Raw genomic sequence first — 17464 nt, forward strand, 5'->3', positions numbered from 1 at the left:
CATGGGATTCAACATGGTTCTGTTTTCCAAAGAGCATCTTAATTTGATAAAGTCGTGCTGTAACTATGAAACACTCGTTAGTGCTACAATTTTAAATTATGAACATTAAGCCCAACTGAACTTTGTACCAATTTTTGATAATCAGTCATAGTCATTAAATGCCCATATTAAAGTAGTATTTGATTGCCACATTTTTCAAAGTACTATTTAGCAAATAAAGTCATTAATGGTCCCCACATAATTTAAAAAATCTTGCTCATGATCACTGCGTAAGATGTTAAATTAAAACTGTTGGTACACTTCAGAACACATTAAATTAATGTTTGTTTGGATGCTTGCCGACATCCTCTCATACCTTAATGAAAGGCTCAAGCCTGAAATATTGGTTATGTATCCTTGCCTTTGTTACATAAAGGGCTCTTTTTGACCTGCTGAGCATCTCCAGTATTTTGTGTTTTCATTTCAACCACGGTGTCTACAGAATTTTGTGATTTACTTCTTAAATTAAAACTGGTTATTTTTTAAATGACCCCCAGTGTTCTGATTACTACTAAATGTCCATGGGGAAATAAAAGTAATAAAAATAACTTGATTATTCACACTTTCTCTGATCACCCAACTACCTCTTCAATTTTTGTAATTATTCCAATAAAATATAGCAAATTTGTCTTTCACATTTATGCTTTTTACACGGCCCTTTCATTCGAGGACATTTTTACCGTAACGCCTGCTGAGTAAAAAGCACGGAGATGGAATAGGAGTGAAAGGGAATGGCACAAAAGCGGTTTTGGGATCAACTGAGCCTGGAAGTGCTGAGGGGGAGGGGGTGGTTGGCACGAGACCAGAGTATAATCCTTGATAAGATGGAGACTTTAGGAAATCATTTCATAGGCGTTGAGACCACCATGAAAGAATGTCAGAAAAGAAGACTGAATTTAAAGAGTCAATTGACTTAATGGAACGAATGGGCCAAGTGACTTTAGGCAATCATTTCATAGGCGTTGAGACCACCATGAAAGAATGTCAGAAAAGAGGACTGAATTTAAAGAGTCAATTGACTTAATGGAACGAATGGGCCAAGTGAAAGTTGATTTGGTTAAAACACAAGAAAAGCTGAAGTTTTAGAAGAATAAGCGAAGAAGTGGGACTTGGATAAATCAGCTCCTCTGGATAAGATTGACCACATGGAGAATTTCAGCAGACACAATATATTCGGGTTATTGGTTTGAAGTAAGGGATGAAGGGAGAGACCCGGTGAGCTTCTTTGAAACTTGGATCCAACAGAAAACTACAAATAGAAAGGGCTCGTTGGACCCTCAGACCCAGAAGATCTGACGAGCACTGAACACAGCCAGTCCTGGTAAGACTTTTGAGCTACTGGGAATGAGAAGCAGCTTTGGAGCAGCATTTGATTACTCCAAGCACACAATGGCCCACATGAGATAGACTATGGAAAGGTGCTATTCTTTCAAGACTTTAGAGAATAAAAAAAAAATTAAAAACTGCTCCCTGCTTCTCTTCAAATTCTCCTCTAATGTATTTCTGATCACATGAATACATTGCTCGCATGGATTCTGCATTCATCTGCACATCATGAAGTCATGTATGATGTGCAGAAAATTAGCCTGCACTTGAAGAGAGGCACACATGTACCATTAGCACATCAAGATCTACTGCCATTTTTGTTTTGAAGGATATGTCAGATGTGTGGCGGTACGCCATTAGGCAGGCGAACTGGCCCCGCTTGTCACGCACGTGGCGGGGCAGCCGGCCAAAATGGCGCCGTTGGGGGTTTCCTCCCGACCTCGGCACCTGGCTCGGAAGCCCATGCTTGGCAACCCATGTGACGCCCCGGTGACGTCGGGGCCCCCAGCTTGGTTCTCAGCCAGGTCCAGGCTGGGAGTATAAGACCAGCCAGGCAGCCTGCAATAAATCAGTTTCTGCTCTCTGACTCAACCCGTCTGGTTGTGCGATCCTTCAGTTAGCAGTGTAGCCGTCGCTACAGATGCATATTTCGTACATCACAGTAGGAGTCAATGCAGTGAAGTTGCATGTCCTGCCTCTTTTGTCCTCAAAATACTGGCTTGCTGTGTAAAAAGCCACAATGACCCAGAAAACTGCAGGCTTTGCTCATTTCAGTGTAAACATCCTAAGCCGGCTTAACGGTGGGTCTTCATTAAGGAAATGTCGCAGAATTTCTAGGTTAAACAACATTATTGTCTCACTGTATGTATCATGGGAATCACTGCCTGATGAGGTGTTGTTTCTGGACAGTTTAAGCAATATCAATCGATAATTTTCAAATATACAGAGCACCTCTACATGTCAGTCAACTATCCCACCATTGATAACAGCCCACCAAATAAACTTCTCCAAATTAATTTTTAAATTCAAAAGAATGGTTTTGTTTAAATATGAAACTTTGATATTTCTAAGCAACAGAAGAGAGTGACCAGTGTAGTTTCAAAATTTGGGTTTGAACTAGCCTGGAATCACACCAGGCAAGGCTACTGGCCGGGCAGGGGTAATGCAGGTAAGGTTAGTCAACTTCTGACAATGGGCTCTGGACTAGAAACATTAACTGTTGATTTGACCACAGATTCTGCCTGACCTGCAGACCATTTAGCATTGGATGCTTTTTTAAAAATTCCATAGTCTTGCTTGCACGTCAGATGGCCAACTTCCGCTTTCTCTTAATATTGCACATCAAGGAGGAGAATTAAATACTGAAAATAGGTGCATCTTGATCAATGTCTTAAAGTTAATAGAGCAGCAAATGTATTACAAAATGTTGACGAGGCAACCTCAACCACATTTCCATTAGAAAATCTTGGGAATCTCAAAAATCACAGCTGAAGCAATGTGAAGTTTTTAAATTTAATTACACTGGACAACGAAGATTCTGCTTCCTGAACACTTTCAGGTATATTTTATGGATTTGGGGCTGCTGATCATGAAAAGCATCTTATAATTGTCCTATCCTGTGCCATCTTTTAAATACAACCTAGTTTTGTTATTTCCTGTCATATTTTAAGTCTACAAGTATATTGCCCACAAAACAAGCTATTTTGGTCAGTCAGCATGTGTGAGTGAGTAGGCACCCAGTGCAGGTGCTATGCAAATGTAGTCTTAGGCCTGAGCATGCTTGGAAGGCATTTAAAGATGTTGCTGAGAATTTTCATGGCAACTACAAAGCATCTAACGGATTGACAACATACTTCAAACAGACAAAACCATGAAGTGCAACGTATCATTGAAAATTCATTTTCTGCATTCGCACTTGGACTTCTTCCCTGCTCATCTTGGTGCAGTCAGGACCGAACAAGGTGAAAGGTTTCACCAGGACATTGTGACTATGGAAAAGCAGTATCAGGGTAACTGGAATCCATCAATGCTGGCCGAATGTTGTTGGACACTGAGTACAAACGAAAATCAGTGTCATAAAAATTTTAGGTCAGTTGAACTAAAGCAATGTGCCAGCATCATTATGTGATTAAAAATGCTAATGTTGCCGAGGTCGGGAGGGATTATGGCATTGCCACCTTTATTAGGGGAAATCAAGGGGAGGAGCCACAGGTACAATCAGCAAGGGGTGGGCCAGCCATACAATTACAAACAGTATTAACAGCTAAATTCAATCAAAGCTAATTCAATGTTTCTACAACGTCCTACGTGATACAGCAAATTTGAAATTATGCTGTTTTCAGCTTGAAGTTGTCTCTCATAATCCCTTTTTTTCCCACAAGAAGAAAATCTTTTGGGGAAAAAAAATTGTGATCCAGTGTTAGTTACAACATAGTAGAAGCAGTGTCCAGCCATTGAAACCCGTGCCACCCAATTACACCTAATTAATGTACTTTTTGGAGGGTGGGAGGAAAACAGAGCACCTGGAGACAACCCACACAGGTCACAGGGAGAATTTTTTTTTTAAATTTAGACATATAGCACAGTAACAGGCCATTTCAATGCACGAGCCCGTGTTGCCCAATTACACCCCAGGTACGTTTTTTTTTAAAAACAGTGGGAGGAAACCAGCACCCCTGGAGAAAACCCAGGCAGACATGGGGAGAACGTTCAAACTCCTTACATTCAGCGCAGTCTCTAACCTGAGTCTGGTCCTAATCATGGGCACTATTAAGGTGTTACGCTAACTGCTACGCCAACGGTAATATGCAAACTGTTTACAGATAGCACTGGATTAGAACCTGGATTACTGCTGATGCTGTAATACCATCAGGACTAACTGCTATGCCGATAGTGCGACGAAACAAAAACTGTTTGCTTTCTTTTTAAAATGTTTTTATTTAGTTTAACATACAAGCACAAATACAAAATTGGCAATTACATAATAATTCATTTGAATACAAGATGCACAAAAAAGCCAATTAAAAAAAGTAGCTGAAACTACATCAATAATTGCTTGTAATACCTCAAAAACATTTAATTGAATTGTTCCATACAACCATTTTAAACTGTTTTATTGAAATAACTTGCATAAAATAAAGGAAAGATGACTCATCCCCTACTCATACACAGTGATTATATTATGCAACGTCCTACTTAAGTTTAGAGAAAATTAAATATTATATCAAAGACAGAAAGTTTCAATTTATGAAACTGCAGGACCCATTCTTAGAATTTTATTATAATTGGAAGAATTAACAAATATTGTATGTGCCAGTCATTTGATGCCTGTCCTTAGGGGGTCACCAGTGGTTTCACATGATTGATTTTTCTTTTAGTAATTCAAAAGGTCATCTTGATGGGGGGGGGGAGGGGGGAGGTGTCAGATTAGTGTTAACTTTAACAAAAACTGTTTAAACCACCTGTTACAGAAGTTAAATATAAATTCTATCAGTCCTACCTTTGACAGACCTTTTATTATCCCAAATACTTTAACAGTTGAAGTTTTATCAATATTAAAAAGCAGTAAGAGGGCAAAACCAGCTACTTCCATAACTACAATTCTCCACCCCACTAAAGATCCCTTCTTCAGCTTTGAAATTTCTTTCTCCTCCTCGACACCTCGTTCTGAGCTTATGCCTGTTCTGGACATTTAAATATCTAACTGCCACCGTGACATCAACCGTATCAACTTCACTACTCCCCTCACTCATTCCAATCTTACTGACTTGGAACACCTAGCCCTCCACTCTCTCTACCCCAATCCAAACTTCACCACCAAACCTGCAGATGAAGGTGATGCTGTTATCAGTGGGATCTTGCTTAGCACAGAGTGAAACATAGAAGTCTGCAGACATTATGATTGTATTAAAAACACTAAAATGCTGGAGGAACTCCAGCTCTGATCTCTATCTGGTCGAAGCCTGACAACATCTTTCAGACACTTCCTCTTAATTATCCCTCTTAAAGGACACCACCAAAGCTCATCAAACCACTGTATCACACATCATCATTGAACATCACTTCTGGTCACCTCCCTGGCATGACCAACAACGTTATTGTTTCCCAACCCTGTACCGCCTGTTTCTACCTCCCAACCACTGACCCAGCAGACCCATCATTTCTGCGTCCTCCTGCGCCACCAAATTGGTCTCCGCTTACCTCGACTGTTTTCCCCCCTCAGTCCAGTCCCTCCCCACCTACATTCAGGACACTTCACATGCCTCACCCCATCACTTCAATAACTTCCAGATCCCTGAATGCAACCACCTCATGTTTATGATAGATATCTAATCCCTATACACCTCCATCCCTCATATTGAAGGCCTCAAAGCCCTTCATTTTTTTCTGAACAATAGAAACAACCAGTCCCTCTCCACCACCACCCTCCTCTGGAGGACAGAACGTCCTCACCCTCAATTTTCCTTTGACTCATTCCACTTTCTCCAGGTTAAAGGGGCAGCAAAGGGTACCCACATGGGCCCCAGCTATGCCTGACTTTTTGTTGGCTACGTGGAGCAATCCATGCTGTAAGCCTACACAGGCTAGGCCCCTCATCTCTTCCTCTGCTACATCGATGGCTGCGTCACATACCCATGATGAGCTCATTGACTTCATCCACTTCGCTGCCAACTTCCACCCTGACCTCAAATTCGCTTGTTCCATTTTTAGCAATACTCCCTTTCCTTGATCTTTCTGCCTCCATTTTGGGAGGCAAACTCCCGCAGCAACCTTGAATACACCTTTTACCACCCTGTCCCCTGCAAGGACATTCAATTCCTCCATCTTCATCACATCTGCACCCAGGATGAGAACTTCAATGCCAGGTTATCCGAGATGTCCTCCTTCTTCAAACATTGTGGCTTTCTCTTTTCCACCATAACTCGGTGTTCGCCCACATATCCTCCATTACCCACACATCTGCCCTGGCCCCTCCACCTCCAAGCACCACAAGGACAGGATTCCTCTCATTATCACATACCACCCCACCGGCCTCTGGATCCAACACACCCTCCTTCACCATTTCTGTCATCTACCACGTGATCCCATCACTAGACACACATTTCCATCCCCTCCCCTCTTTACCTTCTGCAGGGACCACTCCCTCCATAACTTCCCTGTTCACTCCTCACTCCCCACCAATCATCACTTTGGGACCTACCCCTGTGACGACAGGAGATGCTCCACTTACATCCACACCTCCTCCCTCAGCACCATTCGGGCCCCCAAACAGTCCTTCCAAGTGAATCTGCAGGGGTCATCTACTGCATCCGGTTCTCCTATTGTGGTCTCCTTGACATCAGAAAAACTGGACACAGACTGGGAGATTGCTTTGTTGAGCACTTGGCTCTGTTTGCTGCAATAGCATCCCATTCCCTTGCTGACATGACTGTCCAAGGTCTCATGCTCTGCCAGACTGAGACCACCCACAAATTGGAGGAATAACACTTCATCTTCTGACGGGGCACCTGCCAACCGGGTGGCATTAATATCGACTTCCCTGGCTTTCATTAAACTCCTCCCACCCCCCTCACTTCTTCCCTGGTCACCTTCCCCTAGCTGTCTCAACATCTCCTTTCACACAAACATGATAAATTCTTATCTCGCCCCTTATCATAGCCAATTAAACACCTTTTGTTGATTCCTAACCCGCAGCATTGTCTGAATTCTGAGATTTCCTGCTTCTAGCTTATTCCTTGAAGAAGGGCTCAGGCCCAAAATGTTGGTAATATACAATGCATCTTTGTCTCCTATGGATGGTGAAAAGACTGGCTGAGTTCCTCCAGCATTTTAGTGTTTTTAATACAATCATAATGTCTGCAGACTTCTATGTTTCACTCTGTGCTAAGCAAGATCCCACTGATAACAATTTAATGACCTATTGCTGTAATTTGATGAATAAATATGGCCAGGACCTCAATTATCATTTTCTCCCAATTCAAAAGGGCAGCTTAACATATTAGCAACTCCATTGACCATGGTGTTATCCTAGATTTCATGCACACATTTCTCAATGGATCTCGAAGCTGTCTTCCAACTCAGAGGCGAGAGGATTTCAACTGATCGTAGGGACAGATTCAATCAAACCTAACATGCAATGACCAAGGCGGACTTTTAGATAATGTGCATCATCTACTAACATGTGGGCTTACACAAAAAGAACTTGAAAGATTAAAATAAAAATTAGTCTCATCTCACTCGAATGTTTACTTCAGCCCATCTATGCATACGAGTTCTGAAGAAAAAATCCAGATTTACTATCAGATTGCTAAGCAATAACATGAATGCCGATGTAAAGTGAACAGTAATTGCATCATTTGCAAAAACATGGATAATTTAAATCTTTTCGTTTTGTGCTATTCAATATCATCCCATGATTACATGGAGGATGTTAAACTAAAGTAAATTCAAAACAAAATAGTATTTAAAAGAAATAACTAAACAACTTCTTTTTCTAAAGATAAGAAACATGAATAATTATGCGGCTGGTGTCAGAAAAGGAGGGAGGGTTCTGACATTAAATCAAAGTGTAATATATCTAGTTCAAAAATAGACCCATATCAGGAATTTTTGCATACTTCATTTCCCCTCTATGAACAACTGTCATTATCCAGTCGCAGCTCCAAGATAATGAGGAATTTACTGCCATTTCAAAGAATTTGCGACCCAAATTTGCTTACAGCTCTTTCAAGATCCACTCATCACTACCCACATAAGCTGCAGTCATTCATTTAACAGTAAACAGTATAGGAGGCCTGCCTGTCCTGCGTCTGACTTGTCAGGCACAAACGAGCCTGCAGCTGACGTGGACATTACCCCTCCATAAATCTTCGTCCGCGAAGCCAAGCCAAAGAAAGAAAGAAATCAAGATAGACAAGAGCTTTCATGAGAATACAAATTATTCTGCATTTATTCTACCTTGAGCAATACTTGAATACCCCACAGTCCAGGAATTATAGAGTTAAATTATACTCTGAATATGAGCAGCCGAATGAAGAGATATTATTTTCCACCATATTTGTCAGCAGCCCAGATGACTGTTCAAATCTGTAATACCAATGAGATCATGATCATTCCTGTGCCTCGGCCTACTTTGACATGGTTTCCCCCATTTTATTTCTTTGGCTTGGCTTCGCGGACGAAGATTTATGGAGGGGTAAAGTCCACGTCAGCTGCAGGCTCGTTTGTGGCTGACAAGTCCGGTGCGGGACAGGCAGACACGGTTGCAGCAGTTGCAAGGGAAAATTGGTGGGTTGGGGTTGGGTGTTGGGTTTTTCCTCCTTTGTCTTTTGACAGTGAGGTGGGCTCTGCAGTCTTCTTCAAAGGAGGTTGCTGCCCGCCGAACTGTGAGGCGCCAAGATGCACGGTTGGAGGCGAGATCAGCCCACTGGCGGTGGTCAATGGGGCAGGCACCAAGAGCTTTCTTTAGGCAGCCCTTGTACCTTTTCTTTGGTGCACCTCTGTCACGGTGGCCAGTGGAGAGCTCGCCATATAATTCATTTCTAAACATCTATCAATCAACTGTGTACGCACAGCTCTACCGACAGAATTCTTAAAGAACTTGCTCGTACAAATGTCACATCAGCCCCAAATGAACTGCTCCTTACCTTTTGATTATTCACCTAACTTTTGACAGCTACCTGGTCAATCCCTCACAGAATCTTTCATGGCTCATTGAGATCAGCTCTCATTTTTCTTACTTCCATTGAGAAGGGCTTCCTAAATTATCTTATCCAATTATATTTTGGTGTTGGAGCAGCATTGACAGTGGGAGAAAGACTGGTAGATTGGAGGAATGGGGACAAACATTTACCATTACACTAAATGCCATCACCGAAAATAATTTTCCCCACTTACGATTATTCAAGATTTACAGCGATATACATTCGTATTTTGCAACAATTAAAAGGCTAACTGCCTAAGTTGCACGAATACTATAAATACAGAAGAAATAGAACGAAAACACTGTACAAACCCATGCAGCACATCAAGGAGACGAGGCTTGCATTTAGCTCTCTGTCATTACTGTAGAGACCCCACATGTTTGAGGCACGCAATGCTGACATGCTTCACTTTTCTTCTGTAAGCTTGAAACTTTAGAGTAGAATGCAGTTGTTATGCAATTAGCCAAGTGTGTGTTAAGAGGCAATAAAATGCACTCTTTCTGAAAACTCCAATAAGGATCTGCCCACTTCCTCTTCTGCTCCAACAGTTGCACAGCACTGAACTTGGGGGCCTAAATTAAGATGAGCGGCTCGGGCCTGTGAAAGACATTCCTCTGAATCCAAAGATTGAAACAAAATGTTCGATATATTGACTGACACAACTTGAAACTATAGCAGCAGAGGTGAATATCAGTCTTTCAGTGCAGAGCAACAAACTGCCACTTACATCAGCACATTTCAACAGTTAATGTCTTACAAATTCCAGGCTTGTTCCAGTAGCTTAGTTGCCAAAACAAATTACTGTCAAATCAAAAATGCTGTAATATCTTCATTCTTCTCCAATAACTAATTTTCCAGTGATCCTCAATACTGAGCTGAAACAAGCATACAGGAATGTACAAAAGCAGCAACCATTTCTCTTTTATTCTTGCTTCGCCCTGAGAGCATGGACAAACTGTAGCGAGCTATAAATATCTTCCACAGCTCTGGTATTAGGCAGCAAGCCTTTAATCCAGTATGGCAATAATTTCCTAACTTCTCTGCTCTATTCACCTGCAATTGCTGCAGTATCTGTGTTGCATTGCTTCCAATACACAGCTCACATCAACCTCCTCAAAACATGGCAGTCGAACGTCATTTCCTCAAAGCTGATAGTGATTCACAGAAATACAGAAGCAATAAATAACAAATTTGCTGCAAAATTACAAAAGGAACCAGAGAGTGACAACTTTTTTAAAAAATGCTGCAATTAGAAATCAGCAAGTTTTTAAAATATTTTCTTTTTTTAAAAAATCTATTAAATTTATTTGAAAAGCATTAAGGTTGTAAAATGTTGCACAAGTTACATAATAGTCAAATTGTACAGACAAATAGAAAATTCTCAGAATATTCTTCTCAAGATTTGGGACACTTTTCTCTACTATAGGAACCTAGGACAAACAGATTGTTTTCAAAAGGTCACAGCAGTCCATCTGGACAGTAAGAACATTTTGCATTTAACACGGTTTTTTTTAAAACACCTCTCAGTTGAAATCTTTGGAAATCCTAGGCAGTTCAGCCAAATCTCCACCTTGTCCAATTTGAATTTTGTTCGCTCATTCATGCAATTAATTGCAATTTATTTTGAAATGGTGATACAAATTTAGCTTGGAAGAGGAAAAGAAATATTGAGCTATATATCTCATGCACACAAACTGAAATTATTCAAAATTTCATGGTCCTGCTTAGCTACTTTCCTGTGGATAATTATTTCTGGCTTTACAGCTCGGATGCTCAGGTAGATGGTGTGGTGAAGAAGGCATTTGGAATGTTGGCCTTCATAAATCGGAGTATTGAATTCAAGAGTAGGGAGGTTATGATGAAATTGTACAAGGCATTGGTGAGGCCAAATTTGGAGTACTGTGTACAGTTTTGGTCACCAAATTATAGGAAAGATATAAACAAAATAGAGAGAGTGCAGAGAAGGTTCACGAGAATGTTGACAGGATTTCAGGGTCTGAGTTACAGGGAAAGGTTGTGCAGACTGGGGCTTTTTTCTCCAGAGCGTAGAAGATTGAGAGGGGACTTGATAGAGGTGTTTAAGATTTTAAAAGGGACAGACAGAGTAAATGTGGATAGGCTTTTTCAATTAAGAAAGGGGGAGATTCAAACTAGAGGACATGGTTTAAGATTGAAGGGGGAAAATTATAAGGGGAACATGAGGGGTAATTTCTTTACGCAGAGGGTGGTGGGGATGTGGAATGAGCTTCCGGCAGACGTGGTCGAGGCAGGATCATTGGTTACATTTAAGGAAAGACTGGATCGTTACATGGATAGGAGGGGACTGGAGGGGTATGGACCGGGTGCCGGTCAGCGGGACTAGGAGGGTGGGGATTTGCTACGGCATGGACTAGTAGGGCCGAACTGGCCTGTTCTGTGCTGTAAGTGGTTATATGGTTATATGCATGAATATTGGCAAGGTATGGAGGGAGGCTTGAATTAGAGAGCTAGCTACACCTGCAACCAAGCTATTCCAATGGAGATACAATAATTACATTGACTCAAAGTAGAAAGTTATCTGGGTATGTCAGAGTCCCCTGCACTGAATAATTCCTCCTCTATCCTCTCACATTGTATGCACAATAAGCTAATCATGTTATCTTGCATTCAGATTGCTCATTGGCTTTCATCTCACCACAAAGGGTCTTTTCCCTTTTTATGGGGAATTCCACAATCTTCTCAGTGTTCAAATTTTTTGCTCAACCTTTCATCTACTCACCTCCAATTATCCAGCTTCCTCTTAAAATGCAAAAAAAAGTTGACCTGAGAATTCATGGCCTTGTTTCATCAATTATACCACATTTTCCAATGACAAAGTCAACACTTAAATAAGACAGGCCAGATTATGTTTGTCTGATTCGGATTTCATTTTGATTCTCTCAACAAAAGGGCCAATTTTTCATTGGTAAAATAAAAACAAAATAATCTAATCTACATAGTTGTTTAATCCTCCAAGAAGCTTAACAATAATTATTTCATATCAAATATTAATGCATCCTTTCCCAACTTAATGTTAGCCCTTTCAAATGTCCATGAAGAGCAATATTATGAATCAAGAGAGAACAAGACTTTGTCCTGACTTTTCAGAAGCTACTTGTTTCTCAGAAAGTAGAGGCCGAAAAATGAAGGAAGTTTCCTGGCAGACAAGAAACAAAATGCCTCTCGGTCAATAAAAACACATAATATGCAACTCTTCCTGCTGGTCTACAATAAGGGACTATTAATATTTACAATCTCTTTAAGTAATTGATAGCAATTTCATTGGATAAGTCTCTATTAGTTTATAGTGAAACAAGAAAGTGTGCAGACTGTGTCCTGGAATGTGTTATTTCTTGAGATGCATAGAAAGCTTTTGACCTGGTTGAGTGGAAATATTTGCTTGAGATTTTGGATCTGGTTTCATTACGTGGATTAAACTATTATATTTATCTTGACAGCATCTATTCTTAACAATTTTCAACAATCTAAACTTTTTAATCTTCATTGTCGTACTAGACAAAGCTGTCCTCTTAATCCTCAACTACTCAAATTGGTATTACAGCCTTTAGCTATTGCATTTCAAAAATCAGAGCATTTCAGGAATCTGTAGGAAGTTGACTGTTCATAAAATCTCTCTTTATCTAGAAGATCTTCTGCTTTTCATTTCCAACTCTCAAACTTCTATTCCTCCCATTTTATCCTTGCTTTCTCAATTTTCGGGCAACAAATTAAATCTTCATAAAAGTGAGCTTACTTACTGATCTTCCTTTTAAGTTGGTCAGAAATCAATTCACTTATCTTAGTATAATAATTACAAAAAAATTATGAACATCTATTTAAAGAAAATGTTCTTACTTGACTAAAACAGGTGAAGCAGTTGTTATTGAAATGTTGAATAAATTAATCTAGTGGGATGAATTAATTCTATTAAAATGAATATTTTACCTAAAGTTTTTTTTTCAAGCTACACCAACCTTCATTCCTAAATCTTTTTTGATTCACTTGATTCTATTTTATCGTTTAAATAAAACCCACCTTCAAAAATCTAAAAATGGAAGTTTGGCTCTATCTAATTTCAGATTTTACTATGGGGCAGTTAACATATGCAATATCATATTTTGGATGCATTACAATAATTAGATTTCCCAACAGTGGAGTTAAAAATTGGCAAGAAAGTTCTCCATTACTGCACTTCTTGGATATGGACCCCCTTTTTCTTTACGTATTTGCAGATTAGAAACTTCCTCCACTCTCATTTACCTGAGAGGTAATTGACCCAAGCTCTTGACCCAAATATTATTGACGCAATTTTTTAAAATTACAACCTTCGCCAAAGGATTAATGTCTACTATTTATGATATACTGATGAAATTGCATCAAACTCCTTTAGATAAAATTTAAAAAGCATGGTAACAGGACTTACATTTTTCAATATTTGAAAAGAGTTAGAATGTGTTTGTCATTCTTTCTTACAATTTAAAGTAGTCCATAGAGCTCATGTATCTCAAGATAAACTTTCTCGTATCTGCCCAAAGAATCAGAAATCTTTCAGAGGCTGAGATTCCAGACTTAACTAAGAGCACCACAGAATAACCAAATGGATTGTATAGATTTAAAACTTATCACCTAGGATTATCAACTATTCTCAGGGACAATAGTTGGTAAATGCTAGCTGTACTAACAGCACCCATTTCCAACGTGTAAATAAAATCTGAAGGTCTGTTATAAAATTGTGCCACCTTTTAGATGAAATGCAAAATAGAGACTCCGTCCTTTCCTGCAGATTTGATTGTTCGTGTGCAGTGCATCAATGATTAACAGATAAGTAATCACTTGTGGCTTTGCCAAAGTTTATCCCTCAATCACTGTCTCTATAAACCAGTGATTCTCAACCTCTTTCCCCCATTCACATACCACTTTAAGTAATCTTATACTAACCACAGAGCCACCCATGAGCAGTTCATCAGAACACTACTTCAGTGCTGTCTGTGGGAGCTAGCCAAGAGCAAATTTGTCATTTCATACATGACAATACTACTTCCACCCTAAATCATTGAGTAATAATTGCTTTGAGGCGTCTGGATGTGAAATTTTCCATACAAATCTTTAACGATAAAGTTAGCTTTGAAAGTATTGTGTAATGGGATTATTGTCACAGGAACTTGATTTAGATGTAAATTAGGCCCATTAGTTTCTTGGAATATTTTGCAACTTTGTTTTAATGTGGTTGACATGAAGGAGTGACATTAACTTTCATGACACGCCCTTTAGCAAAGGGATGTTGATGCACCTTCGTGAACAGCTGATGTCCTGCTTCACTCAGCTCTAATATCATCAATGATGCTGCTTGGTGAATTTTGAAGAAATGCAACAGTTTAAACACTGGTTATCCAATAGATTAAATTTCATCAAAATTAAAAGCACCTGATTTAGAATAAACTAGGTACCACTGAATGATTTAAGGGGTACTAAATGCAGTGATGAATTAAGGCATAACTATATTTAACTGCATGAGTTTTTCAAGCTTTGTTGGGACCAAGGTAAACTGCCTCAGGATCTTCGTGATGCCACCATCATCACCCTGTACAAAAACAAAGGCGAGAAATCAGACTGCTCAAACTACAGGGGAATCACGTTGCTCTCCATTGCAGGCAAAATCTTCGCTAGGATTCTACTAAATAGAATAATACCTAGTGTCGCCGAGAATATTCTCCCAGAATCACAGTGCGGCTTTCGCGCAAACAGAGGAACCACTGACATGGTCTTTGCCCTCAGACAGCTCCAAGAAAAGTGCAGAGAACAAAACAAAGGACTCTACATCACCTTTGTTGACCTCACCAAAGCCTTCGACACCGTGAGCAGGAAAGGGCTTTGGCAAATACTAGAGCGCATCGGATGTCCCCCAAAGTTCCTCAACATGATTATCCAACTGCACGAAAACCAACAAGGTCGGGTCAGATACAGCAATGAGCTCTCTGAACCCTTCTCCATTAACAATGGCGTGAAGCAAGGCTGTGTTCTCGCACCAACCCTCTTTTCAATCTTCTTCAGCATGATGCTGAACCAAGCCATGAAAGACCCCAACAATGAAGACGCTGTTTACATCCGGTACCGCACGGATGGCAGTCTCTTCAATCTGAGGCGCCTGCAAGCTCACACCAAGACACAAGAGAAACTTGTCCGTGAACTACTCTTTGCAGACGATGCCGCTTTAGTTGCCCATTCAGAGCCAGCTCTTCAGCGCTTGACGTCCTGCTTTGCGGAAACTGCCAAAATGTTTGGCCTGGAAGTCAGCCTGAAGAAAACTGAGGTCCTCCATCAGCCAGCTCCCCACCATGACTACCAGCCCCCCCACATCTCCATCGGGCACACAAAACTCAAAACGGTCAACCAGTTTACCTATCTCGGCTGCACCATTTCATCAGATGCAAGGATCGACAATGAGATAGACAACAGACTCGCCAAGGCAAATAGCGCCTTTGGAAGACTACACAAAAGAGTCTGGAAAAACAACCAACTGAAAAACCTCACAAAGATAAGCGTATACAGAGCCGTTGTCATACCCACACTCCTGTTCGGCTCCGAATCATGGGTCCTCTACCGGCACCACCTACGGCTCCTAGAACGCTTCCACCAGCGTTGTCTCCGCTCCATCCTCAACATCCATTGGAGCGCTCACACCCCTAACGTCGAGGTACTCGAGATGGCAGAGGTCGACAGCATCGAGTCCACGCTGCTGAAGATCCAGCTGCGCTGGATGGGTCACGTCTCCAGAATGGAGGACCATCGCCTTCCCAAGATCATATTATATGGCGAGCTCTCCACTGGCCACCGTGACAGAGGTGCACCAAAGAAAAGGTACAAGGACTGCCTAAAGAAATCTCTTGGTGCATGCCACATTGACCACCGCCAGTGGGCTGATAACGCCTCAAACCGTGCATCTTGGCGCCTCACAGTTTGGCGGGCAGCAGCCTCCTTTGAAGAAGACCGCAGAGCCCACCTCACTGACAAAAGGCAAAGGAGGAAAAACCCAACACCCAACCCCAACCAACCAATTTTCCCTTGCAACCGCTGCAATCGTGTCTGCCTGTCCCGCATCGGACTTGTCAGCCACAAACGAGCCTGCAGCTGACGTGGACTTTTTACCCCCTCCATAAATCTTCGTCCGCGAAGCAAAGCCAAAGAAAAAAAAGAATATTCTATTTTAAATCCTTATATAGAAGACTTTACAATGGCATCAAAGACCAGCAGCATTTTTTCAGTAATTTTGAAAAACAATATTTGATTCATACAGATGTTAACGAAAATCAAATGTACAATCAAAATTAAAAACCCAGATTAGTTAAAATTAAGAGCTGACCATTCAAATCTTGTAACAAAATAGTATATTAGTTTGATTCAGATTCCCCATTCCAATAAAATCAGTATTGGGAATATGTTTCTTTACTTTTGTTCAATTTTCAAACACAGCAAACCATGAGAATGTATTGGATTGACATTTAACTCATTTGTAATATGGCCTCATACCCAAAATGCTTCATTTTAGTTATGTAAATTACTTTTTTTTTAATCTTTAAGCACAAGTTAATTTAATTGGCAACAACTACATTAATCATCTTTTTTACCCCAAATGAATAGGCAGGAAACAAAATGGTATCATTTTCATGACCCCCAGTTCTCAGTAATCACGTCATACCATTTTCAACATTAACTTTGATTTTTTTTTTAAAAAGACTAATTTTAAACAGGATTGAATACAAATTAACCTGATTTGGTTTTTGCACTTGAAAAAAATTAGACTTGTATTTTACAAAATGAAATTCAATTTTTAAGTTGAAAGGAAATCCACCTTCTGTTCATAATTTATTGAAGATTTTTTAAAATATACTCATGCTCAAAATAACATTAAATTTTGAATATTTATGGTTTGAACAATTATGAATTTTCATCCCAGCACCAATGTATTTCATACATGAATGAAAAGGTTAAACTGTTTAATGTATCTGGCTTGTTTTGTTCCACTGCTGCAGCCCAATCACAAAATGAATGGAAATAAGAGGCCTGTTAAGTGCTTGAACAATGTATTAAGCAGAGTAAAGAAAACAGGCATCACACAGTCAAGGTTAAAAGTTTATTTGAAATTCTTAACACCTGCTCCAGAATCATTGCAAGATGAAGAATACTCACCTTTTCTGCCTACATTATGGCTGCAAAAGAACCAGTGCCCGATGATGATGAGAATGTGCCCAAAGACAAATAATGCAGGCACTAGTAAGGAAGAGTTGGGTATTGGCATTGTTTCTCCAACAATCCTCTCTGGAAACTAGAAACTGGCTGCAATAGATTATTCTGTTCATGCTTCTGCTCTTAAAATTTGT

At 40.2% G+C, this 17464-nt stretch overlaps 1 protein-coding gene across 13 annotated transcripts in view; it reads right to left on the reverse strand.

Moving 5' to 3' along the window:
• Positions 1–17464, reverse strand: part of macf1a (microtubule actin crosslinking factor 1a) — a 535539-nt gene that overhangs the window by 332059 nt on the left and 186016 nt on the right. The window contains exon 1 of one of the 13 annotated variants that reach the window (XM_069895725.1): positions 9380–10082. The exons of the other annotated variants lie outside the window; for them this stretch is intronic. Coding sequence (XP_069751826.1) covers positions 9380–9470 — 91 coding nt within the window. The 5' untranslated portion in view covers positions 9471–10082. Of the gene's footprint in view, positions 1–9379; positions 10083–17464 lie in introns of those variants that run through there. 13 annotated transcript variants of the gene reach the window in all.

Source organism: Narcine bancroftii, chromosome 8 (assembly GCF_036971445.1).
Source record: "Narcine bancroftii isolate sNarBan1 chromosome 8, sNarBan1.hap1, whole genome shotgun sequence".
Classification (NCBI taxonomy): Eukaryota; Metazoa; Chordata; class Chondrichthyes; order Torpediniformes; family Narcinidae; genus Narcine; species Narcine bancroftii.